This window comes from Chlamydotis macqueenii, chromosome 3 (genome assembly GCF_036417535.1).
Source record: "Chlamydotis macqueenii isolate bChlMac1 chromosome 3, bChlMac1.mat, whole genome shotgun sequence".
Taxonomy (NCBI): domain Eukaryota; kingdom Metazoa; phylum Chordata; class Aves; order Otidiformes; family Otididae; genus Chlamydotis; species Chlamydotis macqueenii.
The window spans coordinates 83,812,571-83,836,640 of NC_141558.1; the positions used below are offsets into that span (position 1 = coordinate 83,812,571).

General features: G+C 37.1%; 1 protein-coding gene across 1 annotated transcript in view; it reads right to left on the reverse strand.

Annotated features, from left to right (window-relative positions):
* Positions 1-24,070, reverse strand: part of BABAM2 (BRISC and BRCA1 A complex member 2) — a 175,986-nt gene that overhangs the window by 18,083 nt on the left and 133,833 nt on the right. The window contains exons 9-11 of the mRNA XM_086745927.1: positions 22,929-22,999; positions 21,435-21,517; positions 4,492-4,645 (exon numbers count right to left, since the gene is read on the reverse strand). Of these exons, the coding sequence (XP_086602053.1) occupies positions 4,492-4,645; positions 21,435-21,517; positions 22,929-22,999 (308 nt within the window). The remainder of the gene's footprint in view (positions 1-4,491; positions 4,646-21,434; positions 21,518-22,928; positions 23,000-24,070) is intronic.

Sequence of the window (24,070 nt, forward strand, 5' to 3'; positions counted from 1 at the left end):
CCCAGTGCACCAGCCTGACACTTTCTAATCATAGCAGGCTTGTGCTGAGCACCAGCTGTAGCTATGCTGGTGATACACACGTAGCTTGCAAAAGAATTGTCGGCATATAATCTTCAGCCGCACTTGACCTTATGGCAGAGCACCAGCCAATGTACAGTTGAGAGCACTTGAGCCCTTTTAAGCTTTCACCCTCATGTAGCCCTGAGGGATATGTAAAATTAACACCACATTCAGCAAACACTGGTGAATGGCTGGGGACAACAGTGTTATGCAGCAACCAGTTTTATCAGCCACCTTGAAAAAAAGAACACGAACCTTTGGAGCAGCTTTTTATTCTGATACCAGTTTTCCATCCTCCTGCTATTTTTAATGACAAGTAGGTGGATTTATGTAGGATAAAAGAGTAAACTGAGTTCTGACTTGCTCTCCCTGAAGTATAACCTAAGTCTTCAGAGCAGCACTGGGTCAGACAGAAATTGGGCCAGAGCGCATCCAAGAACTGAACTTCATTTGTATAAACAAACAAGCTTTATTTACAGTATTCCTTCACAAAATCCCAGGCTTAGAGTCTGCATATTCTTTAAAGACTCCATTTATGTACACTTGAATGCCTACTTAAGCAAAAACCAAGCTTTCCCATGGAAACCACACAGAGATGTTTTACTTCACATGTACACCACAAACAAGGCTGCTAACTTTCCATAATTTACTGTATTTTCTTAGGCTTGCTATTGTATTTTAGGACCAAATCTTTTGGAGAAGCTGCTTACGCAGGAGGCCACAGACATACAAATAAACGACCTAAGAGAGGCAAAGCCTGAGACGTGCACTGAGAGGAAACGGCATCATGGCAGCTTGTAAGAAAATTTTAATATTTTTTGCTTTCCCTGTTTCTAGCTGGATGAATAGATTAAAATTTTGTGTTTAGTTGAGAAAGAAGCAATCTAGAGGCATTTGGAATCACATTATTTAATCAGGACTTGATTCGTCCTCAGAATTAAATCAAGCCGGAGGGCAATGCCTGGGCTAAGACAATAGCAACCTTCAACTACCAGATGCTATCTCTCAGTGAGGAATCTAAGTCAGTGGGCCTCAAAAGAGCTAGGTGATTTTAAAAACTGCTTAAGAGGGCACAGAGAAAGAGAAACTTGATTTCATGAACTTTATCAGATAGGGATAAATTGGTCCAATTACTTCAGCAAGAACATGAGCAGTTTTTCTTTCTGAATGAAAAAGATCCTGCTAAATCAAATCTCTGATCTGAGAATTTGCCTTTTAGATTTAGGTGATATGTGTCTAACTGGGAATGCATACAATCTAATTCTGCATGCATGTATTTTAGGGGAGTAATTTTGCTCCTACTTATAACTACTACTGATTGTCTCAAGGCTACAGCAAAGGGTTAAGTCCTAACTTCAAAAGAGAAGCCTACCTCTGCTGGAGGCCACAAAGATAAGCAAGGATCCCAAGACTTTCAAGTTTAGCCCCTGAGCTGAAGGAATTGGATGGGCTCACCTGTTTATGAAAAAAAAAAGCAAACCAACAACCACAAAACCCAAACCTGGGAGAAGGCTGGGCACAGAATCAAAGTCCCTTTGGCATGAACTTATGACAGCTTTGCCCATGAATAAGCAGGCTGTGTTGAGTTGCTGAAAAGAGGCAGGGCTTGCCAAAATTAAAATCTCCAAGTGATGGTATTTCAGACTTTGGTGGTGCTTCTACATCCTATAAAGCAAGGCAGTATAAACAGAATCACAGAATCGTTAGGGTTGGAATGGACCTTTAAAGGTCATCTAGTCCAACCCCCATGGAAGGAGTGGGGACACCTTCAACAAGATCAGGTTGCTCTGAGCCCTGTCCAACCTGGCCTTGAATGTTTCCAGGGATGGGGCCTCCACCACCTCTCTGGGCAACTTGTTCCAGGGCTTCACCACCCTCATTGTAAAAAATTTCTTCTTTATAGCTAGTCTAAATCTACTCTCTTTTAGTTTAAAACCATTACTCCTTGTCTTATCACAACAGGTCCTTCTATAAAGTTTCTGCTTCATTCGATAGATGACTGGACAGCTAACGAACCCAGCTGGTGCAAGAGCCATCCTTGATGGTGTCTTAAGTTACGGTGAAGAAGATGGTGTAAACTGATCCCTCAAAGTGTCTGAGAAAAAGGGCAGAAAATTTGGTCAGATACCAGAATGTCAAGTGAGAGATCCTGTGGCCCTGGAACAGTAGGGCTAGAAAGATAAACAGAGCTGTTTTGTCTCAAAGTATGCCAAGCACTTCGGAGACCATTTGGCTAAGAGGGAAAAAGACTACATATAAGCAAAACCAAAACAGTATTTAGAAACACAAACAAGTTGTCTCTGATGTATCCAGGGCTAAATTTACTTCAGCAGAGCAGAATTACAGCGCTTCTAGAGGCTAAATCATGCATACTTTTCTGTTTTTATTTGGGATGTTTTGATGTGGTGCTTGAACTAATACAATTAATTAGAACACTTTCCTACATACCTACATATATTCCCATATACTTGATCCATAACATGGCTACAGTAAAAGTAAAGTAGAATGAAAAATTATTTGGTTGTGTTGAAACACACTAATCTATTCTAAGAAGCCCTAGGAAATATTTTAAACACTGTTTACATAAGGTGCTCAATTGTGTTAAAAATCTTTCTTAAATATGCTAACACGTATCATAACATCATTGGGAACCACTAGTTGTTCCTGCAAGCAAAGCGCTTTTAACTAGAGCAGCTTCTCCATCTCTTTGCAGCAGTTATTTCAGACACTGTCGTGTACTTTCTTCCCCCGCTTCTCATCATCTTTCTCATATTATGTATCCAGTGTAAAACTTAAATGCAAAGGCTCAAACAGAAGAGTGAGCAACCTCACAAAACATACACGTGATAGTAAGTTTACACATTTAGTGCTTTTTAAAAGAACTGTTATAATACTTCTAAATTTCAAGTGCAGGGCAGAGAAGTCCATTTGTATATATCTACTCATAAATTAATGCACTTAGCAGACAGCACATAGGCACTTGTAAGCCTCCAGCTGCAAAAGAAATGCATTTTGTAGTACGGTCATAAAAAAGCCACAGTAATGCTTCCAGTTATTGTTTCTTTTTTTGTTGCCTTTTTTTTTCCTTAAAAAAGAAAACCCCAAAATATTCATAATATTCTGCTAGAGAAAATATTCTGCAAGTCCACCAAAAAAAAAAAAAATCATATTTGATCAAGAAATGGCTCTCCTAGCAGTACATCAGTAAAACCGAATACTAGCAAAAAGATTTCTATTACAATGCATCAAAATCTAAAATCAAATGTTACTTGATGTTCTCCACAAAATTTAAATTATTATAAAATCTGCAAATCCTTCAGTCAATTGTTGTTTACTTCCATCATTTCCAAATTACAATCAGTCTCTGACCATGCCATTCATTTGATTTACTCAGCTTGAACTACTTTCATTTGACTCCTATTTATGCATCTTTGCTAATTTAATTTAATCTTCTGATTGTCACTCAAAATGTTCATCCCAATATGCCTTATTATTCATGCAGTTTGATGCCTTTATGTGCTGAACAACTGATAATCAGCCTGCTTAAATCTGTTGCTGTTCTAACATTTTTACACTTTGCAAAACTGAAATACTGCAGCAAGGCCGTTGCCCATATTGCTCCATTCATGTAAAATCTGTTTTGCTTTGTTAAAAGATGTATCAGGTATACATCTAGTATATTATACAAAAGTATACAAACTGCCCACAGCAGCTTGTCCTTGCAACAGAACCACTCTGGGGAGGCTGTCCTGTTATCCCTAATGAAAGGGGATACTCAGACTGAAGTGGTGTCTCCCCAGTCTGAAATGAGGGCTTGCCAAAAAAACTGCAGAGGAAACAGTCCAAGATTCCCTATTTCTAGCCAAGAGAAAAAGTAGTTAAAAAAAAAAATATTAAAAGATATTCAGACTTTCAGATAACATATAACATTCTCAAGTTCTCATAGGGTTGTCTCCTATGCCAGACTGGTGGTTTGCTGCACCTCCTCCTGTTCTTCTGTGGCTTTTTATTACAGTCTTGTTCCATATCTTTCAGGTTTTTCTTCCTTCACATGCTTCCCTTCAGGGTCCTCCCAACGCCAACACAAAACCATGGAATTACCTTCACTGGCTGCTACCATGTAGATTACTCCTCCTGGGGGCTGTCTTGTCTATTTAGATTGGAAGCTCTTTGGAGCAGAGATTGTCACCACTGTGCCCATACAACGCCTTGCAGAGTCTTCTTTTGATCAGTCCTCTGGCACTAATGTAATAAGCATGAATAATAAAGTATCTGTCTATATTCATATACGGAACGCTAGGATAATATGAGAACAAAAATACATTTAGCTTTTATAACGCTGGAAAAGTACAGTTAAATCCATTAAATTTCTACCAACACATGACCATGTAACAAATGGAATATTTAGTAGGAAACAGTAATCTGACTTACTTTGCTCTCTTGGCCATTTCATTGCCATCCCAGCGAGGGCTGTAAGGGTAATTCTTCTGGGCCTGGGAGTACAGCTGACCACTGTTAGTGAAGTGGTAGACAGACTGAAACGTTAGGGTTGGTTGGTCTCGAGGAAAATACAAGGGTAGGTCAACTGAAATTAAAAAAAAGAAAAAAAAAAGAGAAAGAAAAAAAAAGAGTCATAAAAACACACCATTGCATTTTTTCCTTTTTTTTTTTTTTTTTTTTAACTGGGAATATATAATTCCTTTCTATTGATTTAAAGGTGACAGAAAAGGAGAAATTGATGATTACTTCTAAAATTCTGTATTCTGTATACACGCAATGATTTCAACATATTGCTGTATGGGATAGTTTGCTTTATCGAAGCACTTTTGTAAAGTACATAATTAAAAAATGGTTAGCTATGTATTTCTATGTTAATCATACTGTTTCACCATGATTATTTTGTTACAGAAAAAAATAATGCAGTATTTTTTCTTTGTAATGAAAATTTTCCTTTCAAAAATTCACAAAATATCTCCTGTTTATGCTTTCCACTCAAGAAACAAACTTTTCTATCTGCTTTAGCAAACTGATTTTAGTGCCCCCACAGACATCAAAAGCATTACCATTCTCATTTTACAGCTGCCTCAGACAAAGTGGTTAAATGATTTGATAAAGGATGTAGAAAGATTCAGTCACATGAGCTGGAAAAGATCTCAACTTGCTGTCATCTGCTAGACAAAACCCCCCCCATAAAACCAAAAAACACACTGCAAAGTCATTAATACTCAAAATATCTCACTAAAAATAAAAATCAGAACCTCTTAGTTCCCTTCGCTTATCACTGTCTCATGATCAGCTAGATCTGGCAGAACAATAAAATAGTCTACAACAGTTAATAATATGGTCAGAAACTGATTTTAAACTTAATTATTTCATTGCTAGATTCATAGTTTAGATTTTCTTGGTCTACTTTTAATGTCAAGAGGCTTCAGAAATCTGTAATTAAATTGAGTTATGACAACAGACTTGAATTATTTACATTAAATGTCTGATCTAACACCAAAATTAGCAGAATGTGCATTTCTTTTAAAGGTGTAGACTTCATTTACAAAGCACCCACAACCTTACTTTTTCTTATCCTCCAGATCACAATTCTTTAATTCTGCACAAGGAAAGAACACTGCAATGGAACAGTAACTCCCTGTAAATCTTAAATAATTTTCCATATTGCTGTAGCAATGAGTGAAATAAATTACTAAGATTATAATTCATTCACATACACCTGGGTTCTCAGTATTCTCTGTCACTTCACAGTCCTTCTTCAAGAGAAGGAAAGATTTTTAAGGTAATAAACAGGTTGTAATAGCTGAAGTAGCAATCAAAGCAGGTAGCAAAATCAGTACAAACAGAATTTGAAGAAAGCAAAAGGAACAGTACAGGACTAAACCCATCCTCAGGCGGAACAGGATCTCCCCTCTAGTATGCTTGGCAATGCACTGTATTAGCTACTTTTAAATACTTTACGGAGCAGAGATTCCAGCACTTCCTTCGAAAGCTCTGCTCATGGACTCAGATATCAGTGTAAGACAGATTTTACTTTTCTAGGTCTCATGCTATCATCCTGCTAGTCCCTTCATTTTTCAGTTTTTCTAATCACATCTGAGTAGCCTGATGAGCACCGGTCAAACCATAGCTCCTTTTACCGTACATTACCCACCAAGCCATACAAGTAAGACCATTTGTAGCCATGAAGTACACAAAACTGAATGTGATATTTCAGCCGTAGTCTCAAAACACAACTAATCACCGTGGACGACAGAGTTTGCTCAGTTCATGACCCAGTGTCTGAGCTACACGTGATAACTCCCAGCGTCCTGGTGACTCAGCTCACACAGCAGCTTCCAGCAGATGTTTAAGCAGTAATGACATGGGCAGAGTTCTGCTAATTTGAGGGCAGATCACTGCTGTAACAAAGGTTAGACTCAAAGATTGCTCCGTCAAATTCCTCTTTATAATGTGATTATTAAATAACAACCCTAAAAACCACTCGCGTATCAAGGCCATTTATCAGCAAGCAAGTCGAGTCCTCCCCTCGCAGATGGTACGTATGTGCCGCAGCCTCTGAAGGACTTCACCGTGGAAAAGAGTATGAAGCAAGGAGACAGGCTCTCTATTTTAACGTTATAAATATACTTCTACAGCTCTAAGTGCTTAAACTCTGTTCCTCTAGTGCATCTTTTCCCTTCTTAAGTACCAACCCCTTAAAGGAAAACTACTCTGTATAATTGTGTATTTTATCACTGTGTGAAAGGAATAACAAACTTCAACAAAACACTTGACTAATAGGTCAGTCCTTGTATTTAACTTTTTACTTGAGAATTTCTGACTTTCATTAACTTTCCTTCGAAAAGCTCTGCCTACATAATGGGGGCAAGCAGTAGCAGTTTTCTTCCTGTTACCTAAAACAAAAAAGGTTTGCATTTCAGAAAAAGTATCTAGCACTAGAAATACTGTTTAAATGGATAAGCAAGACATCACTCTCACTACAGAGATGCTTCAATTTGTTACAAGAAGCCTTTCTTTCACAAAAATATGTTCCAACACTGCTATCACCAGAATACAAACAGAACGCATTTTCTTCTTTTATTAACCAAAACCTGTATAAGATTTTTCAGGAATTACTTACATTATAAACTGTTAAATCAGATTATCAAATTAGATTTAAAATTGTACATACTACCTCTGGCCAACAGCAGTATGATCCTGAGCTACAGGTAGTTTTGAAAAATTTGACCTGCTTTTGATTTCTAACACTACCCTTCACCTAAAATCACCAAATTCCCATTTTTCTAACCCAAGTGTTTCCTTAATTACAAGGTGTGAGATGAGCCCAGACCAAGTGAAAAAACCTGCCCCTAATTCTGGAACACAACCACACCTAAAAGACCAGTAAACAGGAAATAGCCTTGAGTTGTAAAGCATTATACATATCTCAAGGTAGCCAGCTATTATTTCAGCAGTAGGAAGGGAAGGCAAGAACTTATTTCCGTCGCAGTGGATACTCGTCCATTGACACTGTGAGCATACAGAACGCTTGGATTTGGGGTGAAGCACTTTATAGCACATGAAGAATAAGCAAATACCATTGGTAATCAAGACTAGCAAGGTGCTCTGAAGATAAAAGGTCACATACTGCTCATAGTCACACAGGTTGATAAAATTTTTCTTTGTACCTGGTCATATAGGCAATTTGACTCTCAATCTGTGCATCACTAAAAAATCATATCTGCCTTCATGCGATACGTAAGATGGCAAAGGTAAGCATTATCATAATTACATCCCAGACAACGTGTACGCTTTGCCATGAAAAACGCATCACAGTTAAAAACAACGCACCGCTTTTGTAAATCAACACCTGAACTAGGCAAAGTATAAAAGCTCGCTTTGGCTTGGCATGCTAGTTACCCAAGAACTACAAAAATGTATTCGTGCTGAATACATGTACTATTTCCAAATAACAGCTGACTCACAAAGTACCCTGGTGATATGTCTGCAGAAAATAAGCAGATGACTCATGTCTGTAAATTCCTGAAAGTACCAATAGACCCCTTGCTTAGTCATCTTTTGCTTGGATGCTGGGTTCACGAGCTCTGTAAACTATAATGAGGGATCTAGCTCTCAGCAGCACTCGCTCTCCCTTTTTTCCTCTCTTTCAAACAGTGCAAATTATCTCCCTAAAAATAACTTAATCTACTTTAAGTGAGTCACTTCAAGTAGCATGCTTATACAAGTCATGCAGTAATATTTGGTTATGAAGGTAAAAATCTTGCTGTCAAACTCAAATTTAAAACAAAAATTATGTCAAAGGAAGTCCCATTTACCCCTTCTCTTACAGAAATAGAAACATTTCCTTTGGAAAATTTAAACAATTAGCTCATTCAGGAAAGTAAAGCTTTCTAATTCAGTTCCATGCTCAAAGCAATTTATTCCTGATGATTTCTTACTTTGGCTTTCCTGAGCATCACACTATTAATACAAGCAGAGCTCAAAGAAGCAGACTGGAGAAAGAAGCCAATACCATAGTAAAATAATACTTTCTTCTATGTTACAATTTACAGATCATTTTTTAAAAGTCAAATTTTAGAAAACCACAATACAGGGAAAATCACATCTTTATGGAAGCTCTATACGAGCAGAACTTGGAGGGCTGTTTTGGGTAATTAAGCATTGAGTAAATTCTTTGGTGATTGAACCCTAATTTTCCCACACAGTTCATAAGAAAGCAAAAGAAAAAGGACTTGCTTGTTGAGCATGAGTCATGTTGTAAAGAAACTTAATTACAGTTTATAAATAGTTGAAGTTGCTCTCTTTTTGAAGCATAAGAAACTATCGAGAAGTAACACACAAATTTGCTTCTCTTGACTTAGTTAGCATTTAATGCATACATATAGTCAAACATAGTTATTTTAAAGCCAAAATCCAGATTCATTAATAACTAAAAAACTGTGCAATGAATCAGCAAGGTTTAATTGTTCGTTTTCTTAAAGAACAACCATACTGAGATCTGGAGCAGGGTAACTAGTTTGTTAAGCTTATGTCAACTAGAGAGTTGCTTTCGACAATCTTATTAACTCTCAAATATCTTTGCCATGTAATTTCACAGCTTTTTAAACAAGATATGAAATGCAGAAGCAAAAGCATATACCACTGCTGTTATAGACTTTCTGAAAGAAAAATGCTCAGACGAAAAATGCAGGTTTACCCCACCTTTAAGCACTGGAGAGAAGAGAAGGAAAAACAAAACCATGATTGAAATGCATGCTGGCCAAATAAATATTTCAAAGTACTTAGATGGCAATATTTAGAAAATTTTCCATGTACTATTCCCCTGTCCTAGAGAAAAACTTTAATCATCTTTTGGAAGGCACTGGATAAATCTAGATATTTGTTTTCACAGAAGTCAACTGAATGTCACGCACCCTTTCAATGCTTGCATGATACTATACTGGTTATCTTATTAACCTTCTGGATGCTTGAATCTACTGCAGTTCATTGCACCTGTAATTTGTTTTGCACTCATAAACACTAGATGATCTGGATATTTTACTGTTGAGATTTCTACTTCTACAAGATTTCATGGCCTGCATAACCTTAACTCAATCTCTACTCGCTTTATGGAGCAGCCTTCAAATACAAGATAACACAGTATCCTTTCCAGTTCAGTTCCCAGGATGGACAGAGCTGGCCAAAGGAGATGCTGTTCTGGATTGCCCCATCTGACAGAATCTACCGCTCTGCATTTATTTACTGCACAACACTGAAGCCTTGCTTTGATTAAATACGTATTCATTTCTGCATGAGCTTTTCAATGTGATGATTCTAATCATCATAAGAGACAATGATAGCTACACAAAATATTTTAAAAACTGTTTCACAGCATCTTCATGAATTGAGAGGGCATTCGGGGATTTCAGATAGGGAATAAAGGACGAGGGAAAGGACAGTCAACTTGTCTACTGATGCTGAGTGCCAGCCTGTGGGACCCAATTCTTCTAAGACTTAAGAGCCCATAATAATTTACATAGCCAAACACAACTCCTTCCATTATTGACTGCCATAGTAGGTACTTCAGAATAAAGAATTACTGGACACGTGAGAAGTTTTGTTTAAATTATTTCACCAGAAAAACAAGAAGAGTACAGGAAAGATGTGCAAAATCCAAATCTCCAGAGAACACTGAACAATCTTAGCCTGATACTATCTGTTCTATTCCAGAAATCCCCTGACTCACTCCTTACTTATCATCCAACTCTGGCCAGAGAATGCTTCTGCATTCAAGTACTTCTGAAGTAAGTAATGGAAACAGGAAACACATATTCCAGGCTCCAGAACTGTCTCTTATTAGTATATATTCATCATCGTTTTGCTTGTTCTTTTTTTGGTTCACTGAATTTCACATTCTCTCTGCCCTTACTTGCAACTCAGCTCATGCTGTTAGGAAGAAGAACTTGCGGATCTAAATGCACTGCCTCAAACTGAAAAGTTCCTTGAACTCAGAGCTCTCCAGTTTTCATGATGTGTGAACGTGGACGAGATGCATGTGAGATTACAATGCAACTCAGTGGTAACACAGATACTATAGTATCTAATGCTCCTTACATGTCTATCAAGTTCTATTTTTTTTTTTTTTTAAAATTCCAGTAGATTTTCTGACATGATTTCTCCTATGGGAAAGCTGTACAATGGGTGAAAAATCTTCACCTAACTTCAAGGGAAAACAGCTATCTTCACTTTTTACATAGCAACTTTATCACAGAAGGCCTTTTAGGAATCATATTGATCAGTGTACCTATTGTGAAACCGGAACAGACCCTGCCACAAGCAGTTTGCGGACTGTAGTGGCTAGCACAAACCTCTGCAGGACACGATTTCAGGCTATTTTGCCTAGTGAATCTTTCCCTGACTTGTGGGCTGAAGGCCTTTAGAGCCTACATTGTGCTGGCAAAAAATGAAAGGGTGAATGTGGCTCAAAACACACAGAATTACAAAATACCACAGCTATCCTGCTTTAGTGCGCGATGATGTAGTCTTGCAAGAATGAGAGAGCAAGGATGACAAATAACATATCAATGACATTAGTGTGGGACTTCCGGTTAACAGACCACAGTCACAGGAATTTGAGTCTGTTAAATATTATTAGGGCTAACATCCCTTCTGGAGCAAAACAGGTTCTTTGCAGGAAGATGCTATTTTGAAATCAACATTTCAAAATTTCAAATGTGAAATAAAAAGCTGTTTATGGAATTTTAGCTGAGGCACTTATGACACTTTGAGTGTGTTGGTAATCACAGCTGGTTTTGAAATAATTAGGTCTGCCCTTGCAGACCTAATTAATGGGAAACATCCATCCCATCGGCAAAGCCAACATTTGTACAGTAAATGAATAAGATGACTTATGTAGAAAAGATTTCCAAATAAATGCTATGAAAATACAAATACTATGAAAAAAGACAACTACATATTTTCTTAACTGCATTAGTTATGTATCAACTGAATGTACAATATTAATCAATAGAAGATAAACATTGAAATGTGATTGTAATAATTAAAAATGGCAATATTTGAGATTATGAAAATTTATGTGAATATAGGAACTTCATAGCTCCTTGTTCTGTACAGAGAAATGGTCATGGCAACAGAACAACTCACTAAGGAGCCAGTCCTGTAACTGCATTTGTACAATCGTTGGTCCTCATAACAACACAAGATCTTCTTGACCTTTGTCAGCAAGTGTAATATTCCAGAATGGGAAGGGAGTTCACTGAGACGTTTAGAAGACAAGGTTATTAGAAAGTCATTAGGAATAATTCAGCTGGGACAAGAAAGGAGGGAAACTGCTGAGGAACCTTTTCTTTAGCAGAGGTTTAACACATTACCTCCAGAACATGAGGTGGCTGACAGCAATTATTGAAAGTGCTAGCAAATGCTCAGTTTGCAGTAACCTCTGTGATGTTCATTGGGACATTAAGGAATGCTTAAAAGGAATCTACTTTTCCTTATTTTTTCCTTCTTCTTTTTTTTTTTTACTTGGACAGGAACAACTTTCAGTTATTGTTAATCCAGCCTAGATTTGAAATAAGAATTGGTTCTTTTTTCAAAATTTTTGTCCCTTTCCCTAATGTGTCTTATGACAACATGACATCTATGGAAACGGCCAACTTTAAAGTCTCAGATACAGAAGTGATTACCTTTAATTCCAGTGCTTTTAGATAGCCCTTAAATATTTCTAAAGAATGGAAACAATGAATTGTGATGGATTAAACTATTCTGAAACATTACAGAGAGTAGATTTGTTTACTTGTGGATTTCAATGAGATCAGAATAAATTTATCACTTAGTTTTCCTTGTTTTGGTTTGTTAGTTCTTTTTAATAAAGTATGTAACCCATTTTCATTTGAAGGGCACTGTGTGAAACTGCTGTATCTATCTTGCGGTTCTCGTTCCACTGATAATGGGAACTACAATATAGCGTAGGCACCAATGGCAACTAGATTTATGATTACTACTGTTTTGATTTTCTTTCAACATAGGCAGATGATACAGCTGTAAAAATATCCCATGTCTTTATCATAAACCATGTCTTTCTTTTAAAGTACTCCATTCTTCATACAAAACAGCATTTTAAAAAATGTGACAAAAATAGTTCAAATACCTTAAGTTACAGTCATGTGATGCAGACAAAGTATCTAATTCTTTGTTTAGTCTTACAGAGGAACTAAGTAACAGATCAAATCAAGACATTCTTGAAGCAGTTTCCAGCTATGCAGCCAAAGACCACGAAAAAGTGATGTAACTTAACCCATAAACTGCTTTATAATGTCTTCTTGCTTTGAAGTGTCATCACCCACCGCAACTCTGTCATACTCTTTCAGACTTTTACACCAAGACTGGACTACATACTAAAAATATCCCATGGAATATCTCATAATCATCTATAGAGCCCAAAGAAATGGCATAATGGCCTCAGAGGTCTTTTCCTTCTCTAATTTCTGTGACCATTATTATTTTAATTAAGAGAAAGGCTTTTTTTTTTACCTCACCAGCTTCAGCTAGTGACATCTATTTCACTTTATTTTTACTTCAAATTCTCAAAGATCTTCATTCCCTCCCCCTTCCGTTTCTATTTCCTTTTATTGTTTCTGCTGTAACAGTTTCTATAGTAACTTCTCTAAGTGCTGATGAGATCGATGCTACTAAAAGCTGCCTCTTCTCCATCTGAATTGCTTGAAGCTTATACTTTAAATACAACTGCAGTTGTTATGGGCATAAAAAGCAAGCTATGCCCTTTCTCGGCACAGGCTGGTGACCATAGCAAGTTACTGGCAGAAAAAAGGCGAAAACTTTTCCTCTGCTTTCCCAGTACAGACACACACTACTAAACACTAAGAAGTTCTAGAATACTTTCCAGTAGGATAGGAAGGCTTTTAAGGCATGTTTTTACCTGAAAAGTAGCTGTGCAAAAACATTGTCTTCTCTCACTCACATTTTATTAAGCTTATGAGGCTTGCAAATAAGTTCTTCTTCCTGTTTTAAATGCTGCCTGAGATTTGAAAGGAAACTGATTTATTTCATTCTCATCTGTGACCAGCATGACATCGTCCTGCAGGTCAAGAGGACCCTTTGCTGACACACATGCCATCCTGTTCTTTCAAGCTCCGCTCCATGCAGGCTTACAGCTTTCAAATCACAGTGCAGTGTTATCCTGCCCGACCCAACCAGCTACTCCAGATATTTTTAAAGCTAATTTTATTACAATGTAGGCTCATTGCTTCTGCCCACTCCTGAACATTACAATTGATCACTTTTGCCCTTGAAGCCACCTTTATACTTCTAAAAGCTTATCCTTCTAGTGTTTTTTCATTACTTAAAGAACTAGTTTGTGGAACATATTCTTTCATGCTGTGGTTCCTGACTACCAGTCATTTTTGGTGCTCTCTTGTGAACACTCCATTTGAGGATGAAGCAAGACAAATAGCAGGATCACAGTCCCAAGCTTCAGGGAGCAGACTTCAGGCTGTTCAGGGACCCTGCTCCTCCCACGGGAGAATCCTATAGGATAACGGTCCTGGAAGGAAGGGAGGTCCATGATCACCTCCTCCAAGCTCAAGCATGGTCCTTCCTAATGAGCAGAAACTCAAGCAATAGTAGCAGGAGGCCTACACGGATGAACAAGGAGCTCCTAACAAAACTCAAAAATAAAAAGGAAGCACACGAGATGTGGACACTTTCTGAGCATGCAGAGAGGAGTTTAGAAATGTCAAAGCTCACCTGGAGTTGAATCTTGCAAGGGAAATGAAAGACAACAAGATGGGCTGCTACAGGAACAGTAACAGTAAAAGGAAGACTAGGGAAAATGTGGGCTGGCTGCTGAATAGGGTAGGGGAACTGGTTACAAAGGAGACAGAAAAGCAGTTTAAGCACTCTCTCCTTCCCCCATTTAGACGTTTAAGCATCTTTGTGACCAATTCCACCTCTAAACCAAGGCAAATTTATTATTATTCAGAAGTAAATTACATTTACATATTTGAAAAAGGCATGCAGCAGTTGCCTTTGCGTGCCATTGCTGTATCACATATAGCTTAGAAAAAGTTTACTTTCGTGAGAAAGAATAGTACTTGGAGAGAGAGAGGAAGGAGACAGGGAAGAAGGACTCAGAAAAATATTTTTTTCCTTGATGTAGCTCTTATTTATAGAAATTTCATATCTCCAATAATCTTGTGGTGTTCTGTATCATCCTGTTTTTTTTTTCTAAGACTATTGCCTGGTATGGAATCCAGGACTGATCCCTGTGAAACCCATGCTCATCATCTCCTTTCCAGACTGAAAACAAAATATTTGTTTTGTACTTGCTACTATGAGCAATTTTCAATTGCTGTATCTCACATCTTTAATGTAGTTCTCACCTTAGAGAAAAACTATCAGTGAATGCCATGTGAGACATCAAAACGTATAGACACAAGACACAGGCACAGAGTAAGAAGAAAACGTACCACAATCTGTACTCATATCCTGGCTCTGTCAATGACTTGTGACCCAATTACTTTTTTTTCAAAAATGGAGTGGATAAGATAGGATTATATCACTTTTCTATCTCAGGCATCTTTTCCGTGAATTTATTAGTTATCTGCCATATACTTGGGCACGTAGTAGTAGGACTCTAGATCTATGAGATAATAAAAAGCAACAGTTCACTTTTCTGAAAAGTAGAATTTTATAAGAAGTTCTTACAGAACATTTAAGTCCATTTGTTAAAGTGCTTGTAGTTCCTGGAAGAACATCAATTCATGTCTATGGCAATACACTACAATTTTAAAGGTATGGCAGATAGACACGTTTCTCAGAAATTAAAAAGGTAACATCCACAGCAAAGTGACACTTAAAAATACTTTGTCAGTCCACCCACATCAGGCCATCATAAAATACTTGTAAAACCGAATTCTTATGACAACAGTTGTTTCCTGTTTGTTGCTGTTCATATCAAGTTTTATGACTTGCCTTGTGTCCATTCTCCCTTTTTTAGCAGAATCTAAAATATGAACCCAAAACTGGTTTATAGTGAGTGACATGATTACAAAATGAACACAGAAACAGAAAGAGAGGAAAAGAAAACCTCTGTTTTCAGGTTCACTTCCATCCATTGTGAATACCTAAATAATAAAAATCTCATTCAGCTCACGTACAAGTAAATATCCAGGATGGAATAAAGAAACATGATGTTTAACATACTCTTAATGACATGAATTAAATTATCACCTTTCAATACAAATTTCAAACTAAATCTAGTTGGCAGCGTCCCTTAGAAATAAAAGAGAAAAATACGTAATGGAGAAAAATTATCAGTAAAAGGCTAATTAATTTTTCAAATCCCGCAATTCAGTCCTGAAATTAGGCCCTGACCACGTCTAGTTAAATGCAGAACTGTGTGCCTGTGACTCAGGCTACTTTTCCATCTCACTGCCTGATCCACAGCACTGCAGTGTATCTACAGCTTTCATTGACTTCAGTTAAGCAATACGCACCTCACTACACATGAAGTGTCAGAGAATGCTTTATTTTGTGGTGATTAAAACAATGTACACAGTTTTGAAGAGACCCCCTCTGCGCAGGGCATATTTTGCTGTAGGCAGAATGACATGCGCTCAGGAACTTTCAAGACTGGATTCAAAGAAGTACACAGTACTGACTAAACGTACTGAGAGAGTCAGAGGAAAAGACTGCCTCGTGAGAGACATTTATCTGCTTGCTGAACAGTCAAAAAATTACTTCCAAGCCCAAGATCCAGATAGCTTGTGACTTCTGCCAGCCAGTTTTATATCACTAGGGCTTTCTTAATCTCCAGCTTCTCATTTAAGAACAAAATTGCATTCCCTATATGATCTTTGCAGACTTTTTTGATCAGCATTGGACTTCTCATACTGGACTTCTGAAACACCTGTTTTGTGACACTTGACATTTCTGCTGAACTACCTTGCTTTCCTGATACTACCAGATATTACTCCATTCTCATATACTTTGTCATATGTCCTTTTTCCTTCTCCCTTAGTTTTTACAGAGTCATAAATTCCCATTTTCATTTAAGGGACAATGAGAAGAATAAAATAAAAGCACTATGTAAGGAAGTCAAAACATCTCACCAGATAGAAGTTCACAAATGCGACCTAATGTAAATATTCCACTCAGCATTTGGACTTTTCTCAGGAAACAACTGGGGCAGACAAGTTTATTTTCCCCTACCTTTTCTTTGAAGAGGCTTCTCTTTTGCAATCAGACTAACTTCCCTGAAGAAGCAGAGCCAGTGCAATCTTAACTCCCTCCAAGGATTTCTTCCCCTTGGAATTTTAAGTGTTAATTGTGACAACTGCCAGGCACTGATATTGATGAAGAGGAGCAACTCTTGAAGGCTATATCTTCTTTTCAGCACCCAAAAGGTACGTGAACAAGTCTTACATAACAGAAAACTGAACACCCCTGCCTCCTACAACTACCAAGCCCACTCAAACAGTTATTCCTACTTCAGCAGCACAGAGGAATCATTGAGCATATTCCAAGTGCATTAAACGCTGTAACAAACCAATAAATCCTAGATACTTCTCATATTTAGATTTAACAAGACCTATAGGTCCTATGTAACAGAGAGGGCTCTATGGCCACAACGACAGGCAGATAAAGGTTTACAGAAATATTTACAGGTATATTCACAGGGAACAGTCTAATGTTCTGAGTTCCAAATTGCTTAGATAAACAAATATTTCTTAAACATTTTTGTTACCTCAATGACTTTGGAGTTATCGTGCTAGGCAAGTGATTTTGCAAATAGGAATCTGTTGAAGCAAGTTAAAAAAAAGTAACATTACAATCTTAGATGAAAGAAAAGACTGTTGACTTTCCAGGAGTAGGGTAATCTCTTTTAAAAGGCAGGTAACATGTTGAACTACACCAGTTGCCTGAAAAATTAACACTTATCTAAATTCTAAGGATTATTATTATATGAGTGATTAAAACAATATCTGAAGCCTAATGAATTATTTCTGCTTGGAATGATAGAATGTATTACTTTTTCAATGCAATTTTATTTTTTTTTACAGTGAGTGGGCATACATTCCTCTTTCTCTGAACCCTACTGGAATAAACTACATTTTCTTTGCACAGTAGTGTAAATCTGTCCTCCCAGCTACTAATGCTCTTTCCCAAAACGCCTCCCTCCCTGCCTGCCTCCTCCAAAGCCTCATCTGACAAGCACGGCTACCAAAATTTCTTTGTTTGTGTCTTTAATTTCCATGCTGCTTTCTGCTTACTTTCTGAGGCTGTGGACAGATGTACTAATCCAGATTGAAAGAAAGTTTGTAAGAGCAAACCCCAATTGTTTAGCTCTTGCCACCAATTCAAACCACGTAAGTTGAGCACATCCTCAATAACTCAACTGCATTGGCACAAACTGTTCTGCTGACAAACGGATGCAGATAGCAACATCCAAACAGGAATGCATCAGAAGCTGGCACTGATGACTCCTACCAAAAAAATCTGAACCCAGAAGCAGGTGTCTGTCCAAAGCCCGATACTCACAGGTACAAACTGCCATAATCCATTTAATGCCCTAAGTCCCTTGCTGGCTTGTCCCTCCTGCGGAAAACCCTCCTTCTTGCTGAGATGTTGCCTATTTCTGAACTATTCTCGGACAGAGGTCATCCCATAACAGCACAGTTAGGTAAAACCAACTTCAGTTGCCATTCTCATAACAAGAAAGCCTGTTAATGAAACTTTTAGCTTTGACATTACCAGCACTTTGGACCTCCTGGGTTACTGGTATTACCCAACACAGATCTTGAAATAATTGATATTTAGCCGAGGTCAGTGACAGCACGTGTTCCCTCCAACATCAGCTAAGTCTGAGATCCCATACAAACTTCAGATACAAATGCTGATAGCTTCCAACATTGTCCATCCCCTGAAATCCTGTTCCAGCTTTTCAGTTTAGTGTCTGTTCTTTTCAGGATGTCTTAAACAAACAACCTCTAAGGTAAGCAGTAAGAAACTACTGCAATTGGTCCAACTTCTGTCAATCTCCTCAGTGCTGATAATCTAAAAATCTCGTATAACAAAAATTCATCTTTCAAAAGCCTATATACAGGTTGGGGTCCTATTCTTGTGTCCATATCAATAAGGCTATTTAATTCTTAATTGTGCACAGATAACATAATTTGTGTTTACATTTACATACGGTATAAATACACAGAATGCATGCAGGTACAGGAATATGAAGAAATATCTATCTCCAAAAATTAATCATAGCTGAGTTATAAACAAGAAGAGAAAGAAATCAGCAGTATATTGAAGTTTACTTACGAAGCCTCATACTGAGACTTACTCATAAACACTATCAATATCAAAAGCACTAAATCTGATTAATGATTTCCTCTTCCATGTAGATGCATCAGCTTTTCTGAATGTTAATTTCATCTGTCACATATTTGAAAGCACTTGACCCTAAACCACTAAAGCAACAGTTCCTTTGACTGCTCTTTGATCTAATGTAATAACTTCAGCATTAATCTAATGATTAAGTTTGCAATTACATAGCTCTTCTGTGTTTTAAGGAAGAGCAGGTAGACTTTGCTCTTCATTCTGTAACTGCTGCACAAAAAAATTTTTATTAGAAGTGAAATTGTTCTGAGGTTATTGGGCTTTGGCAATTGGGAACTACTTTCCCACTTCTCTCCTCTTATTTTTAACTCAGTTTACTCTATAAAACTATTCTGAATAATTTTACTTTAGTTTTAATGTGTTTTGCTTCCTACTTTCCAAACAAATTTGTCACCTTGAATGCAAATAGTTGCAAACAAACGCCAAAGTTATTTCTGAAATCCCTGAATGAATCTTTTAAAAGAAATACAACTCATGTTAGGGTTTATATATATCTCTCAATCTCAATCAAATGTAAAATTTTAACCAAAATTAAGATGCCACTAAAAGTTACTATGGTTCTTTTCATTTGATTTGCTATGGTGCTTGCTGTATACTGACCTATTTACTCTCCTCTGAATACTTTCCCTATGTATTATTGTAAATATATAAAGTAGAACAGTTTTCAACTTACGGCTATCTCTCCCAGACATTTTATTAGACGCTCGCTAAATATTCAACCATAATATACATAGTTATGTCAGTGGTTAAGAGATGAAAGCCTACATTACTTCACTCAGGAAATGAAGTGCAGGTTTTGGTCCTTTCACTGTAACATCCTTCAGTGCATAGAACATAAATGTTTTTGCTGTAGATTGTTCAACAAGCAGGTGATGCAATGGCTTACATAGCTAAGCCACTGTATGATTTCCAAGGCCACAGGGTTAATGCATAGTGATAAATTATTCAGTTATAATTGCAGCTTTCGTGCCAGTTAAATTGAGCGCTCCAAACATTACATAGTTAAAACGTACTCTGTTATTTAACAGAAATTTGAATTTTGATTCCCCTGAAACCTAACTGCTTCAACATGTATTACGTCATATTATCCCACAGCCAAAATCAAATCCACAGGAATTTTATCATTGATAAAACTAAGTCAAGCACACTGGGGAGTAAGACAAGTCGAAAATCTTCAAGGTGGCTGTACATAAGGAAACATTAACTCATATAAGACAATCGCCTGGTGTCCAGTTGTCAACTGTAGTTGAAGAGTAAGTAAAGATGTAATAAAGACAATTTTTCATAAAAATCAGTTTTCTTTCTTTTTTTTTTTTCCTGCAATATAAATCATACTAATATGATGGAAGTTTGCAATAGTTTGAGTTTTCTAGATCTCTTATGGTCATTACTGTCTGGAAATCTTAGGTGATAAAAAGAAAGACATCAGTGAGACAATTTTTTATGATCTCCAATACAACACAGGGGGAAGGACTTATCTGAAAAATGGCAATCTCCACTCCTTGCTTTAAAATCTCTCGTACAAATTTCTATGATGTCATTAAGACATCATTAGTTTGCCACATGAAAAGCTAGCCCACAATAAAAAATGATGTAATCTGAAATGTTCTGGTGCTAGTGTTAACAAACACCAATGTTGCAGCTGCCCAGAAAGCATTGTAATTATTTTAAACAAAGATGAGAAGTGTAACAATTAAAAATAAAGGGTAAAATGATTGAATTTCCCCAGACAAAAATATCTTTGATACCTGTGAATTTCACCTTACCATAGGGAAAATTAATTGCTAGTTAAGTTAATATGTATAAGACAATAATAAAGCCACACTTACTAATTTCTACATGAAGTAATTCCTATATATTTATTTAACCAAGAATGTATTTTTTTAAAGTAACACAACCTTGATTTTAAAATTTCAAATTACAGCAAATCCAACTACATACTGTACCAAACTGTTAGACACTTTTGCCTACACAGTTTCAGTCTAGAAATTACTTTTGGTTCTTAAAAAGAGTATAGTACTATTTCTCATTTAATATATTTTCCCTACACTAAAGTGTCTTTACTATCATTATCAATGCATTAATTCCCAACAATTACAGCATATTTTAGGTATTCCCAGGTTATGTACAGTACTGATCCTCACTGACACTTTTGAAAGGACGAGTTACAACTGTGAACCTACTGTTGAGTCAAATTATCAGAAAATCTTCCCAGGGCACTTCTGGCATTCTGGAAAGCAGGTAGTACGCTATCGATGTGGATCCTCTCCCGTTCTCCAAATACAATCAGGATTTTGTGTTCTCAAAGTGTCATGGTCACATCAAAAATACATGAAGTACTGGATAAAAATAGCTAAAACTTTAAAATTGTTTCCTGTAATTGTATTTTTTCCCTTTTGAACTTACATCTTCATGAGGATAGACATTTATGCTTGAGGCAAAGAGTTACTCACTGTGAACAAGGAAGCAAAAATCTTTCCACATCAGCAACAGAGTAAGCTTTGTGAAGCCTTCTGCATCATATTCCACCACACCACTATCAACAAAACAAACAAACAAAAGAATACAATTTTTACCTACCATTCATTTTAATATGGAACAATAAATATGTAAATTCTGCATTACAGGGACTGGGTTTTTTTGTTTGTTCAGAAACTTCCAGTATTTGCTTTATTTATTAACAGTTACAATCTTCTAGCTAAATGAAAATTAGATGAAACTTCTAATCTTAAAAATCTTATTTATGCTCTGGTATTGGAGTTTCACAGCCAAAGAAAGGCCATATTCAGTTTATATAAATACATTTTAGAATGAAAGAAGACCTACTAATACATGGTAGTACTAAATTGATAAAAATTGTACACATATAAATTCCTGTATATTACTCAGATTAAGATAATTTATTATTTATTACTACTCTGTAGTAAGTGACAGGGTGAAATCGAAAATACACAGGCTGAGAAGAGTTTAAATTTGAAAATTCAAAAGAGTATATTTAAAAAAAGCAAAGCATGAGAGCATACAAACAACACGGAAGTCCTGTTCAGTAGACAGATTTCTCAGAAGAAAAAGAAATAACCTGTTTTCGCAAGGACTCAGCTTGCATCGACTCTCATATGTCCAGTTCAAGTCATTGTTATTTATCTGCAGTTGTATAAAATTTGGGTGCATGCTAGAAGCCGCCTGTCTTCTTACGCTGACTTGAGAGACCTGAGATTTGAAGGTCTCTCAAATATCCATGTCATTTGGCATCACCACACAGAAGTAGAAACTCCCTCCTCACAACGAAGCAAAGCACTGCTGGTCAGGCAGTCGCTGTCACATCGGCTCCTGGACCCTTGCTCAAGTCAGGATTTTAGGTGGGAAACGAAAGTGCCTACCCTTCACAGTGCCAAGGCACCCCTGATGAGCAGATTTGTGAAGTTAGTTTGTCATCATGCCAGGCCATGGACCTTTGAACTGGAGCAATTCGATACGACCTGACAGCTCTCTCAAGAGAGAGAGAGAGAGATACTGCGCGGTAGTGGGAGCAGCTGGTCTCCCAGTCCTGCCTTCATGCTGAGCAGTGGTTTCTGGCTCCTGCAAGGCTTGGAACCATCCCCACTTCCCTGTCCCTCCCACCCCAGTCACTGCCTATTACTGTAAAACCTCTCCAGTCACTTATTTAGAAATGAGCATATTTCTTTCGCATGAGGAGAAAACCCCTACTGTCCTTTCTCCATAATCAGCTGTTTTCTAGCAAAATCAGATCGGCAGCTGGCAGAGAAGTGAAGTTACACTGAACTTCATTCTAGTATTGCACCAGAGAGACAATCTATTTACATCATTCTTTGAAAAGTGACCCAATTTCATCTTATCCAGTGGACAGCAGTCCAACCACAGATCATGTGCAGAAAACAACACTTTCTCCCTTGCTACAGAAAATAACGCATCAAAAGAAAACTTACGTTCCAAAGTGACTCAGGAAAGCTGCGATATACTCTCTTCTTTTATGGTATCCCTGAATAACATATTGTACCTTAAAAAAGAAACAAACAAACAAATCCAAAGCTGTAAAAAGATAAAAAAGCCAATGCTCCCAATTTGTCATATATTCCTTGTTAAGGAAGATTTATGTTTGACATTGTAGTAGTTGCAAATCCTACATTTAGCTTGCATGATTTCCCTCAAGAACCTTAAACCGCCTTTAAAACAAACAGTGGATCTCGCACACAGAAAATCTTGTAAGGACATAAGGAAATCTCTTCACTCACTTCTGAGTGAAACTTAGTATTTCACAATATACTAAAGCGCTAACTATGCAAGATAAAGAGCGAAGAAAATAAATAAATGCACAACCTTGCCTTGCTGAATTTTGAGCAGGAAGCCACGATAGGCAAATCATAATTACCTGAAGTGACAGTTGGTTATGTGTCAAAATAACATTCTGGATATAAAAGAAAAAAAAATATATATATTTCACAACTGATCTTGGGTGTTTTCTGAAGACTGCATCTCCAAGAAAATCTTCTTAACACTAAGCTCGCTCTGTCAGTGGTTTCATGCTGACTCAGGGAGCCACCTACTCAACTGTGAGCATCGATTTCTGAGGCATTCTGGGTTTTGAAAGACTTCCATTCTGGCACAGACAAAATCCAACAAAGCTAAACTTGGAAGACTTAAGGCAAAATTTTCCTCTCACCATGTATGTTTTCCTATTGATTTGAATGGGATTACTTCGCAGAACAGTGTGAACAGGGTTTGACCCATAACAGAAACAAGGCATGTACTATCAGGCTTACAGTTTAAACCAGGTTTACAACTGGTTACTTCAGGTACCAGTGGTTTGCTTCCACATGTGATTCTCTATGTAAATTCCTTTGTTTTCCAGAATGAAAATTAACATTGTAGAAACTCTTTTTCCCCACTGAACAGGAAAAGAAGAGGAAGAATATTTTTCTCAGCTATGGTAATACTGGAATTCCTTGGCTGGCAAACGTTTTCCTAAATTTTTTTAAAAAGCCTTGATATGATCATTGCTGAGAGCTATCTTGTACCCCTTAAAGTTAAATTCTATTTATAAATTGAGACTTATTTCGTTTTATAAAGA